The sequence below is a fragment of the Hyperolius riggenbachi genome, chromosome 4 (genome assembly GCF_040937935.1).
Source record: "Hyperolius riggenbachi isolate aHypRig1 chromosome 4, aHypRig1.pri, whole genome shotgun sequence".
Taxonomy (NCBI): domain Eukaryota; kingdom Metazoa; phylum Chordata; class Amphibia; order Anura; family Hyperoliidae; genus Hyperolius; species Hyperolius riggenbachi.
The window spans coordinates 95,567,733-95,581,492 of NC_090649.1; the positions used below are offsets into that span (position 1 = coordinate 95,567,733).

Sequence of the window (13,760 nt, forward strand, 5' to 3'; positions counted from 1 at the left end):
CGTGTAATCCTTAACGCATCTTTCTTAAAATGTTCTGGAAAATATGTAAAAGCAAAAACCAGCAAATAACCTAGTAGAGGGCACTGAATCCTGAATCCCATCACTTGTTCCTCCTGAAGACCTTTATTTGTGACAAGAACAGAAAATGTTATGGCCGTTTGATTGATTTTGTGCTCTTTTGTGTTGTTCCATCACATTTATATGTATTAACTGTGTAAAAACATTGTGACCTAAAGTCCTCTGCAACTAACATTGAGATGCAACCTGTTAATGTAAAGATGATTCATTCTCTAAAGAGTTTGTCCACCCAACACACATTTGCGTCTGGTTGCAATTTGTTTTGTGCTTGTATGATTACCATTTCCTTGGTGCATCTACTTGTTGGACCTACTGATTTGCTGGCTCTCCGTTGTAGTTTACCCTTTAGCAGCCAATTTATTTAGAGGCATGCAAGTGCTCCAGGCCAATTTGTTTTAGCACATTTTTTTAATTTCTTATTTATTACGTTTGCATGCACTTTATTAGTACTGCTGTAATGTGTATTTATGGCCACTTGTCACTAGGGGACAGTATGAGACAATAACAGAGGACTTATGCTTTCAGTTTCGGTATTTCCTGCTAGTAGAGAGAGCGATCAAAGCATTCCAAAAATTTACAGCACGACGAGTTCTGCCGACTGCTGTCAAAAGCAGCTCACTTATCTCAAACGAGATAACTCTATTGGAGCTGCTGATGGGCTAAAACAGTATATGAATCGTGAAGGTGTCCATAAAAAGCTGATCAGTCAATAAAAAAAATGAATGCACTGAAAATAACTGTGGCTATATTATAATTATATAGGTCAGTGTATGTGGTTGACATAAGATCATTTAGGTTATGTCTGATGAAAATCAGATGATTGGTAACATTTTCGGATCTTCATATTATACTGAATGCCTGCACTTGCATCAGCAATAGAAGCGAGAATACAGTTGGGTGGAGAAACTGTTTAAAGATTGAATACATTGTCTCTACTCTGTTCCTTGGTGTCTACCAACAGCGCATGTCTCTCCAAAATCTGAATATTTTTGCACTTGAAAATTGCTATTATACAAGATATACATACACTGTTGGGTGCTATCAAGGGTTGGAGAGTCACTGATGTGGTTTAATGAGGATGGAAAGTTTGCTGGGTCTACTTTGAGCTCAGGGCAAGTCTTCTCCACTTGACATTGGGGGTGACTCTTGAGGGAACTACAGAGCACACTTCTGTCATTAAAATAAATGTTAAATTATTAAATAAGCTATTTGAGATAAGTATTCCAGTATGCATGTAGCAAACCTCACGGGTTTACTTTAAAGTGTACCTGTAAGAAAAGAAGTGCTCCTGGGGGCATAAAGAGGCTTCACCCCTCCTCCGCTGCAGAGGGGATCCTGCGCTGGGACCCCAAAAGATCTCCTTGTCAGGTGCTTGTCGGTATGCGCCGTAGCGAGTCTCCACTCTGGCTCCAGCGGAAAGAGCCAAACCCAATCAGGTCTGCTCTGCTGTGCAGGCACGAGCCACCTGCACCCGCACAGTAGAGCAGACACAATCGGGTTCAGCTATTTCTCCCCCAGCAGAAAGCCACTACTGCACTGACAGCCAAAACTAACTATTATTCTTGGCTTCTCCTCCAGGCTGCCTGTGCAGGATCGGGCTGGCAGAGGGAGATGGGGAAAGCCTCATTAAGACTCAGAGGCTTCCCCCTCCTGATGTAAGTACTCCCCAGGGGCATTTTTTTCCGCTACAGGTTTGCTTAAAGCCCAGCACGTATAACTCTTGTACATGAGGACCATGTATCCTTCCTAAGTGTTTTGCTAACAGCAAATTCTAAAAGGCACATCCCTTTTAAAGTACAAAGCTGAGACCCCTGGTTGAGGACTGGATCTCGTAAGGTTCATTTACCACTATCCCTTCTCCTACATCTTCTGATAGTAAAGCTACGTACAGACATTAGCTGGTTATCACCTGCTCTACCATGTATTGCCAGATCAGGCAACAATCCTACATCCTATAGGGTTGATGCACGAACTTGCGGTAATATTGCTGTGCTTAGACATCGCATGACAATATTACCCTTACTATTGGTGCTGCGTGCTGCGAGTTACGCTAGTACGATCTACAGGTACTCAACTAGCGCAACCGTTGTTATATTACGAGCATTACCGGTAGTAGCGTGCGTTACCACACTAGTAGAGTACCATGGGTCGTTCTAATAGAGTAACTCATGGTACACAGTGTTAGTAATAATGGTAATATTACCACAAGTTCATGCATCAAGCCCTATGTGAGGGTAGATATCATAAGGTCGTAAGTAGAAATGGATGCGAAATAACGGTAATAGAATATCGGGAATTTTAACAATATTTCTATTATTTACTATAGTAGAATGTCAGAATTTTACTGATGTTTTACTATGACCTAATCCTACTCTTACACGCTCCCTCTTGAGGCCTAAAACTTTATACTCCCCACAAGACTGCCCAAGATGGATCAGGGGGATAAACAGCGACGAATGATCAATTTCTTGTTCCATCTTCCACAATCGCAACAAACGACGGGTGGGAGCACGCCATTGAACGATCATGATAATTAACGTAGGGGTCAATGGCGATCGGAACAACAGTCCACTATGGGATCTGTCCTGGCAGTCATTCCAAGTAAGCGAGTATCGCACACATTGGCAGTCATTGAACATTGTTTAACAAATTGTTTGATGCGCAAAATCGCTCATGTAAAAACCGATTAGTGGGTATGGGCTTTAACACTAATTGATCCCCCCAGGTAGTGCTTAACATTAAAACTCCTTAGGTGGGCGGCTAAACTTACCCCCCCATCCCCACCTTGAGTGCCGCCATAGGTGCCCATTAAAAAAATCTGCTATGAACATACATTTGGGCTGGGGACTCGCTGATAAAGTATTGGTGCCAGGGCCACCTGGGCTGCAAATTACGGTTATAAATAAAGTGCCACACCTCGTCCTGCGATGTTCCCAGTCGTTGGCCTGCCTGTACATTTATCAGTTGAGATTGTCACCAGTGTCATTTTCTGCAACGTCCCTGCCAATAAAACCACACAAGATGGCCACGAGGGTACCTGCAGCCACCCCAGTGATGTCAATGCCAATTAACCAGATATCCCAAAGGTGACCATACCAACAGTGCAGATGAAGCAACCTGAAACCAAACTCCCAGCCTCATTGGCAATCATGCCAGACACAAAGTTGATACCAGCCAGGGCACTCACACTGAACATGACAACTATGGAAGAGCCCTCACCCCAACAGTCAACCAATATTTATTAACCCTAATAATCTCATGATTTAAATTGCATTGCCTTCTTTTTTTGTTGCACAGACTTCCTAAAAACTGTACAAGTTGATATAGCAGTGATGCTTAGCTTGCTTTTCCATCCTCATACTTAAGAGGACTTAGTCACCTGTAAAGTAGAACTGACATATACTATTCAGTGGTCACTAGTGAAATATGTCTGTATAATAAGTATCATTTGTTTTAGTAACTGTTCGATTCTGTTGTGCCATAACAGTGTTTAATGTTCGAAGTGTTTGTGCTGCATGCCTTGAAGGTGATGTTCACGTGGAGTTGCATGTTGTAGACTCGTAATAATTCTTGATGAAGCAGAGACCTCGTTGCCTCCCGTCTGAATTCTAGGAGCACATGCAGTGAGACAAACAAGATATTGGAGCTCTTAAATGCTTGCCTGAGAATTTCAGTTTAAAACCATCTTGGAGAACTTGGTCAAGTTTCATATACTGTAAATGAAACCAAGACCAAATGGTCAGAACTGTCTGTGCTGGGTTACTGGAAAAGCAAAAGTACTAAAAATCCTCCATTGTAGATTCTTTCAAACGGTTCTCTAGTTGCAGGTGGATGAAGATTTTGTCCACAGGTAAACAAACAAACAAACCTGAGTTTTAAAATTTGGAAGCCCAGTAATGGCATCAGAGAGCAAACATTCCACATTAGGCCTTCTTTGCGAAAGTTAGAGGAAAATTAAGCAAGTATCTACATACCAGGGTCGTTTTACAATTCCACTTAGAAATCAATGTCACAATGTCACCCATTAGATTCTTATAGGGAACTAGCAACCTTAGCCCGTTTAAAAAACGGGCTCTAGGTCTGTTAATGCCGCCACCGCCGCATGTCAGTGCGCATGCGCCCACCACGCTCGTACCCGTCCGCCCACACACACGCCCGCCCGGCTAACTGGCCCCGGCCTCCTGTCCCAACAGCTGTCTGTGCTGCGCACATGCGCAGTAGCAGAAAGCACAGGGACAGGAGTACGCAGGGACAGTTAAGTTTTATTATATAGGGTACTATTTTTGCTTTTGGATCAATTATTTAAAATGTTGATGGTGGTGACTTTCATGTTTGGAATGGTATGATGATTTTCCTTGCATGATGATAACCTCACAAAATCTGAAACCCCATAGCAACTGCAGATGAGTGCTCATACCATTGTGACTAATAAGTGCGCTGCATGTGTGTATTCCCAATTGGGATAATCTGTGACAGTGCTGTCCAACTTCTTACCTAGGGGGTGTGGCTAGCATCAGATTTTTTTTTTTTGGGGGGGGGGTGGAGGGGCCAGATAATCAATATCCTGACTTCAGAGGGGGAGTGACATGTGTAAACAAGAGGTGGGCATGCCAGAGGAGGGGGACTGACTCAAATAAAAAAAAGTCCAAGCAAGCAAGTCCGTCCTATGGGCCACCAGTTGGACAGCACTGATTGTGGAGTTTCTGACTGCTGTTGTCCTCATGGAACCAAGTCATTTGTAAGTGTGGTGTGTCCAGGAAAATGGACTCAGGATCCAAATTTTGATAGGTTAATTTTGACAGCTTTGGTAGAAATCACTTGTGACACAGATTAATGGGCTACAAGATAAAGTAAAAGAACTGTCAAATCTCGACGCCTATCTCACTACATTTCTATACACGTTATGTAATATCGCTCTAGTGCTTTGTGTATACTTGTTTCAGAACAAGTGTGTATTATAGGAGTAGGAGAATGGCCTTTTCTATCTTAAAGTGGACCCAAATTAACCACTTTACCCCCACGCGTACGGATTTCTCCGCCCCTTTTTTCCCTCCTAAAAAAACAGGGACGGAGAAATCCGTACCTTCCGCGCTACCGCCGCTGTCTGCGCTCCCGCCGCTCGTGCGTGCGCACCCGCCGCTCGTGCACGCCGCCGCCCGCTCGCCCGGAGATCAATGAACGGGAAAATCCATTCCCGTTTGTTGATCTAAGCCCCCGCAATGATCTGCTGCTTCTTTCAGAAACAGCGAGATCATTGTGAGTTTCCCAGCCTCCTACTGCTTCCTGTAAGCGTCCTTCCGGACGCTTACAGGTCGCATGTAAACAAACACTCTGTGGCCATCTTGTGGCCAAATAGTAAACTACACCCTAAAAGCATTTTACATATACAAACATTACATTTACACAATAAATTAACTCATTACCTCCCACACTCCCCAATTTTTTTTTTTTTTTGTAATTAAAAAAAAAAAATACAATAAAAAAAACATAAATAGTTACCTTAGGGACTGAACTTTTTAAATATTTATGTCAAGAGGGTATAACACTGTTACTTTATAAACTGCGGGCTTGTAATTAGGGATAGATGCAAAACTGAAAAAAAATGCACCTTTATTTCCAAATAAAATATTGTCGCCAAACATTGTGATAGGGACATAATTTAAATGGTTTTAGAACCGGGACAAATGGGTTAATACATTTCATGGGTTTTAATTACAGTAGCATGCTTTATTTAAAAACTATAATGGCCGAAAACTGAAAAATAATTTTTTCCCACATTTTTTCCTATTTCGCCATTAAAACACATTTAGAATAAAATAATTTTTGGCATAATGTCCCACCTAAAGAAAGCCTAATTGGTGGCGAAAAAAACAAGATATAGTTCATTTCATTGGGATAAGTAATAATAAAGTTATAGACGAATGAATGGAAGGAGCGCTGAAAGGTGAAAATTGCTCTGGTGGTCAGGGGGTAAAACCCCTCAGTGGTGAAGTGGTTAAAAATACAAGATTTCAGAAATAAAATCTATTTTCTAAATTATAAAAAAAAATAGCAGCCTTTTTTCAGCTGCATGATCACAAATATAAAATATTTTACATTTATTGGAGGAACCTCTCCCTTCCTTTCAAATTGCCGGGACAGAATCCGGCAAACTGGTGAAGGAGATAAAAAACAAAACACAGGCTGCTACTGATGATGTCACAGGGGAGGTGATCTCAGCTTGTGTGAGATTTCACATAGACGATGCCTGTGGGTAGCTGATGACAAACACACCCATGATCTAAAACCTCCTACTAAGCTCAGAAGTAATGGCTGCCACCTGTATAACCCTAGTTATGGAAAGAGAAGGGTGAAAAGCATGCACTGAAATGCTCATAGGCTTGAAGAAGTGTTTGTTTATCTTTGTATGTGTCAGAATGGTGCAACTCAATAATTTGAATTAAAAAATAGTGTTTGGTTTGGGTCCGCTTTAACCTAATCACATAGGTTTTTATTTTTTGACAGTATTTTTTTTAATAGATCCTAGAGATTGGCAACTTACCAACGTAGATCAATGTGAAGGTCCAGTAGGCATCAGTTGCTTTAAATTGGACATGATCCGTAAAATTGCAACATTCCTTGACCCCTTCTGTGGACAGTTGGCACCATCGGGTATTGGCTCAGACAGATACTGACCTAACCTGCTCCTTTACTTTGCTCCACAGACCCACAAATCTTTGTTGCTTCCTGGTTGGGTGCAGAATGGGGTATTCTGCCCCCAACCAGGAAGCAACAAAGATCCCATCCTGCCCTACCATACACCCAGTGGCCCCAGGTATGCTTACTTGGAGGTGGGAGTTCCTATGCCGATATTGAAACCCAACATTTGTATGATGTTTGCAGCAGAATTGCTCTATGGAGCAGATTAATGGGAGCAGGGAGGGTGAGTACCTGTCATTTGTGATGTCTGATGGTGTCCGTTATGTACTTGGTGTTTGAGGCAGTTTGCTATTTTACAGTTCAGATTCATTTTAAAGTGGAAGCATGAAAGGATGTGCTTTTTAAAGAAAACATGTCACTAGTTCAGATGTCTGACTTGTACACAAGGATCAAAAGCCGACACCTACAGGTACACATACCTTTTTCAGCTTCTTCCAAGTGTCATTTCCAGCAGTATAAACAAGTAAATGTTGACTTTTTTTTATTACTCAAAGCGCCACTCAGCAGTAGTGTTCCCAGATACCACATTGTGCCCATTGATGTGTCATATTCTTCTATGGTGCACTTTAAAAAGACAACATGGATCCATTTTGAGCTACCAGGCACAGTTATCACATGCGCAGTTGCCCACAACTGGCTGAGTCAGGCAGATTTAAAAGGGGGGCAGCAGGTGGCTGGGGCAGCGCAGAAGGATAGCGAGGGACCAAGATGACTACAGGAGCCTCAAAGTCCCAGGTAAGTTAAACTTAGGGACCTTATTGTCGCGTTTGGTACCCTTTACAGCAGAATTGTCAGTCCCAAAATCAAATTCCATTTACCCACTGCTCAATGTTTATTATGCAGCCTGCAACCTGACCCTGCATTGCAAGCACTACAATCCAATCCTGAATGTTTCTGCTGCAATAAATCTTATCTCAGTTAGTCTGGCTCTATTTGGTACATTGCCGAGGAGAAGTAAGCTTGCCATCTCCCCTTCCACATTCCTGCTCCTTACTGATTGGCTGAGGGCAGTTCAGTGTGACATGAGGCCGAGAAGGGAGAAGCTGTTGAAATACGAACTATGCTGTGCTCTTGTGTTTACAAAGCAAGCTAGTCATGATCGTGCGGTTTCTAGGAGGAAAAAAAAGTAAGGGAGGAAATGACAGCAGAATTGGCTTAACTCAGAAGAAGTAAAAATGGAAAATACCTGTGACAATTTTCTCTTTATGTTCTTTATAAATATCACTGAAATCAAAATGTGGACAGTACAGTACATTTGTAAGTAGAACAAGTATTTATCTACTTATGTATGTGTTTTTCTTCCTGGGATGGCATGGCTGTCCCTGCTGCTTTAAAGTGGTGAGTGCCCGCTCTCCACTAGCATTGCTGAAGATAGCCTGTGATTCTGCAGCATGTGCTGCACACAAATATAGCCCAGATAACGATGGAAGAGCTTTGAATCAATAATACTCATAATTTTGTGGCTAACTGAATCCACCTCCAGTATGTGTAATAGTCCATCAGTCAGGCGATATGAATAGGCTATATTCCCTATATGGTCACTGGTACTCCTGGCACTGCATTGTGCTGCTGGTCAGTACCTTTCATGTCATGGGAATCCTATCAGTGCTTTTCTTACATCCAGCACAGGACAGTTTGTGACGATGGTTCATGTGTTGGGGGTTATTGTGACATGTGCCAGGTGTGTATTAGTGTGATCGTTACCTGCTCCCCAGCTTGCATGACAACAGTATTTCATTTCACAACTTAAGTGCTATTAACTGTGTTGTGTACATTGTGTGGAAATAAAATAAACAGTAAGCAGTATTGTGTTGTTTCTGGAACTCACTAAAAGTTCATGATAATCTGCTGCCTTGATTACTGCAACACCTTCTCCATGGTCTTCCAATAGAGAGACTTCTACAATAGATTAAGCAAAATACTTTGGCACTCCTTCTATAGAATAAAAGTCAATAATGCATTATTGGAATATCAATAAAAAAAAATAGCACACTGCAAGATGTCATTTTAGCTACGACTTGTCAGAAACGTGGCAGTTTGCATGCTGTCTTGCTTTGTGCTATATTTTTATTTGATAGTCCAATAAAACATTATTGACACTTATTCTATGGAGGGAGTGCAGAAGTTTTGCTTACTGGACTCTGCTGTGGACAGACTACCATCATTTCAGCACCCTTCATCTGACCACACAGCATTCTACAGCATGGTGAGGTTGAGCTGCCAAGCCCTCTTTTGATTCATTTTACAATTTTTGTAATCTGTTGCAAAACTCCTGCACCCTTCATGCCACTTCTCTTTTCCTTCCATCTGCCACTATTGCAGCCTTTCCTACAGTAAACCTGAGACATTTAAAACATTATTATATTATTTAATTATGTAGTGCCAACATATTACGCAGCGTTGTACATATATTGTATATTGTCTTGTCACATAACTGTCTCTCAGAGGGACTCACAATTTAATCCCTACCATAGCCATATGTCTATGTATGTATCCTGTAGTGTATGTATCATAGTCTAGGGCCAATTTAGGGAGAAGCCAATTAACTTATCTGTATGTTTTTGAGATGTGGGAGGAAACCAAAGTGCCCAGAGGAAACCCATGCAGACACGAGGAGAACATACAAACTTCTTGCAGATGTTGACTTTGCTGGGATTTGAACCAGGGACCCAGCACTGCAAGGCGAGAGCACTAACCACTACGCCACCGTGCTGCCCGTAACTCAAGGAGTTATACATACCTGGGGCTTTCTCCAGCCCCTTGTTGTCCATTAGCTCTCTCCATGTTGACCCTGGTCCTATCAGTTGTGCCGCAGTGGATTCCGTGATCCAGCTAGTTTGCGGGGCGCTGCACCTGTGAGGTCTTGGGCTGTGCACCTCCCCCCCCCCCCCATCACTTTATTACAATTGTGGGGTGCATGCGGACGGGACTGCACATGCGCAGTAGTCCCCAGCTGGCTCCGTCGGTGACTTTACCATCGTTGGAAGCGGTGCACCAAGAAGATGGCAAGGGAGCATACAGATTCTAGGGAGCTGGAGGAAGACCCAGGTAAGTATGAATCCTTTTGTTTGAAATGTCTCAGGTGCACAATAAAGAAAATGCATACTGTGTAGATAATGCATTCCTCCTGCACTCTTATACTGCAAATCACAAATGCAAGGTCTATTCTTTGTCATTTTCGGTTCACAGTGAGATTTTGTTGCGATTAATTAAGAGAAACACAGAAAATGTGCATGATTTTTGTACTCTGGCAAAATTGGATTGCAACTGGATCAAACTAGTATAAAAGGGTTCCTTCAATTTTCAATCTTTTGTATTTTGTAATTAGCAAGTGAGTGGAAAATGCAGCAAAATGGCGCACAGTATAAAAGAGCCCTGAGTTGGCCTATAGGGATGGTCAATGAGGTGGAACTAATTCTGAGTTGATGCAGGATTGTGCAAATGTTCTATTTAAATGTATGCAGCTTGAAAATAGACCAACTGATTCTCGCTGATGTGGAATTCAATTGGTCCATTTTCCAGCTGCATAAAAGTGCAGATGACCTTTGCACAATACTGCATCAACTCACACATGCCAGGCAAGAGTTGTATGGCTTGTAATTGGGCATCATTGAGACTTACTCAATGGTCCACTAGGTCTTGGAAGGAAACTATCATTTGCATACCCCAATTCTTAACCATTAACACTGAGAAAAAGGAACACACCCAGTACAGGAATGGCACATACACATGCTTTTCTCATCATGCCACATGTCAGTTAACCCCCTTGGCGTTATGATTCTTTCCGGATTTTAAGGTCTAAAAGCGGTGCAATTTTTTTGCACCTTTTCAGACCCTAAAACCTGGAAAAAATCCTGCTGCCAGGGAGATCTGCAGCAGTTTTACAATTACTTACCTCCCTGGCTCCAGCGCTGCAGTTATGCCTCCATCCTCCGGGTGGCGCTGCAACTCTAAAGTGAAATTGCAGGCTGTCGTCATGACAACAGCCGGCAAGCTCACCAGCAGAAAGTAGAGCCCCAGAGGAGAGGAAGAAAAATGCTGGCCGATGTCGGGATCCCCCCGGGAGGTATGTAGAAACACTCCGCAGCGCGATACTCTGCACACAGCCTCCTGCGGCTACCCCGAGCAGAGGTTGGGATTACTGCTCTTAGCTGCGGTTTTCCGCCCCGACCTTAGCTCGGGATCACCGCCAAGGGGGTTAACAATCTTGAAATTTCACTGAAGTCAATGTGGTGGAAAATATTGAAAGGAAATGCTCTTGAAGTGAACCAGAGATGAAAATAAAGTAATGAGATAAACAATTGGATTTTTCCTACTCCTAAAAATGACTCTTTTATCCTGGGTACACACGGTCCGATTTTCCGTGCGATAGATGGATCCGATTGATAAAATCCCTCATGTACGATATTACTCCTGATTGATTCTGCGCTCGATTTCTCATAGAAGTGAATGGAAAAGATATGAAACGTGAGCAAAGATAAGAGAATCGAGCGGAAAAAACGATCATTCAGAAAATCGCACAAAAAAATGTGTGTACCCAGCATTAAACCTCTCAAGGTTTTATTTTATGTATAAACATTTACAAAGCAGATTTACTGTTCCATAGTCTCTGCTCAATTGCAGTGTCTCAAGAGTCCCAGAGTGAAAATACAGGAACTATTGACCTTTTTATATTTTTCTCTAACAGTAAAAAGCCCAGGTGTCTGCTTAGGAAGGTGTTTTATAGCTGGAATTTATCAGTGTGCCAACTGAGTCCTGACTGGAGAAAAACTGTCAGTTCCATAGCTAATCATGAACTCTTTCAGGCAGGGTAGAAAGAAAAGGAGCACAGCACAAGTGTCTATGCTTGCCACTGTATATGCACATGTCTATTTTATCATGTCACATGTCATCTCTGGTACACTTCAAAAGACAACTGAAGAGAGAGAGGTATATGGAGGCTGACATAGTTATTTCCTTTTAAGTAATACTAGTTCTCTGGCTGTCCTGCTGATCCTCTGATTTCAATACTTTTAGCCATAGACCCTAAACTATCATAGTCAGATCAGGTGTTTCTGCCATTATTGTCAGATCTGGCAAGCTGCATGCACGTTTCTGGTGTGATACTACTGCAGCCATATAGATCAGCAGGGCTGCCAGGCAAGTGGTATTGTTTAAAATGAAATAAATATGGCAGCCTCCATGTCTCTCTCACTTCAGTTATCCTTTAAGGTGCATTCAAATGCATTATAACTGTTGCCATAGGGATTGAGACTTGATCCTTAGGGTGACCGTTCTGGCCACAACCTGCTACAGACACATCCTTTGGCTAAGAGTCAAGCAATGTACAGTATACTGTTGCTATGGGGGGAGGAGGAGAGACAAGGATGTGCTTTATGATGGAGCTACTTCTGGCAGGCAGTATAAGGAAGGAACAACATGCTCAAGCTTGAGAAATCTTTGTCCAGGGTCTATGGCTAGTAAAGTATTAGAGGCAGAGGATCAACAGGAGAGTCAGACTCGGGCAATGTGCATTGTTTGAAAGGAAATGTATATGTAATCCGCTATATGCTTTTCACCTCGTGTTACCTTTAAAGGACCACTCTCCAGCGAAAAAAGTAGGCAGTTAAAATCTGACACAACCAACCGATTTTGGACTAGTCCATCTCTTCATGGGGGATTCTCAGGGTTTTCTTTGTTTTCACAAGCTGCTGACAAAATAATGTGCAAGTGATTAGGGAGGCTGGCTGGCTGGCATCTTACTATTTTGGCAGTTATATGGAGGCCGCCTTATTGATTTCCTTTTAAGCAATACCAGTTACCTGGCAGCCCTGCTGAGCTATCTGCTTGCAGATTCACACCAGAAACACGCATGCATCAGATCTGACAATAAAGTCCGAAACACCTGATCTGCTGTATGCTTGTTCAGGGTCTATGGCTAAAAGCATTAGAGGCAGAGGATCAGCAGGGGAGCCAGGCAACTAGTATTGCTTAAAAGGAAATCAATATGGCAGCCTCCATATCCCTCTCACTACAGTTTTCCTTTAAACAGCCGTTCAGGTCAGGAAATTCTTTTGAAAACAGAAAACCCTAAGAATCTCCCGTGAGGAGATGGACTAGCCCAAAACCTGTCACTTCTATCAGATTTTAACAGCTTACTTTTTTCACTGGAGTGGTCCTTTAAGGCTAGGTTTACAGTGGATATGCTGTGCCAGTGGATCCACTGCCGGGCAGATTCTGTTTCTTTCTCAATGTAAGAGCAATGTATCCGCCATATGCTGAAAATGCATGCAGCAGTGCATAGTGTGCTGCAGTGGATGTTTTGCCATTATATTGTATTGGCACCATGTCTGGATGGCAACTGGTGTGCTGACAGCACTTTCACTGTAAACATAGCTTAAAGGACTCCTGAGGTGAATAAATAGATCTCTTTTTACTAACCTGGGGCTTCTTCTAGTACTTAGAAGTCCTTTGGGTCTCTCGCCGCAGCTCCGGTCCTCCCCGGTGTCCTGCTGGCCACCTGCAAGTATCGCTGATGCGTCAGCTCTTCTGTGCATGCGAACGTGCCCATGTTATTGGACGAGTACCGTGCATACCCAGAAGAGCCGGTGGGGTCGCAATACATACAGGTGGACAGCGGGAAGGACCGGAGCTGTGTTGAGGGACCCAAAGGACTTCTAGGGTTTGGAAGAAGTCCCAGTTAAGTAAAGAGATATCTATTTATCACAGGAGTCCCTTAAAGGAGAAACGTAGTGAGAGGTATATAGAGGCTGCCATATTGAGTTCCTTTTAACCACTTCCGGATTCTCGGTACGTATATACACGCCCCTGAATCCAGAAGTGTATACCATGGAAACGGCCGCTCGTATGAGCGGCCGTTCCATGTCAGCTCACGGAGGGTGTCTCCGTGAACACCCTGCGAGCCGATCGGCGGCTCGCAGGGTAAATGTAAACACACGGGGAAGATCTTCCCCGGTGTTTACATGTATACGGCGCTGCTGCGC

At 42.9% G+C, this 13,760-nt stretch overlaps 1 protein-coding gene across 4 annotated transcripts in view; it reads left to right on the plus strand.

Annotated features, from left to right (window-relative positions):
* KIDINS220 (kinase D interacting substrate 220) overlaps nt 1-8,583 on the plus strand; it is a 204,143-nt gene extending 195,560 nt beyond the window's left edge. For all 4 annotated transcript variants that reach the window (XM_068280330.1, XM_068280331.1, XM_068280333.1 and 1 more), the window contains one exon: nt 32-8,583. In XM_068280330.1, the coding sequence (XP_068136431.1) occupies nt 32-69 (38 nt within the window). In that variant the 3' untranslated portion in view covers nt 70-8,583. The remainder of the gene's footprint in view (nt 1-31) is intronic.
* The last annotated feature ends 5,177 nt before the right edge of the window (nt 8,584-13,760 follow it).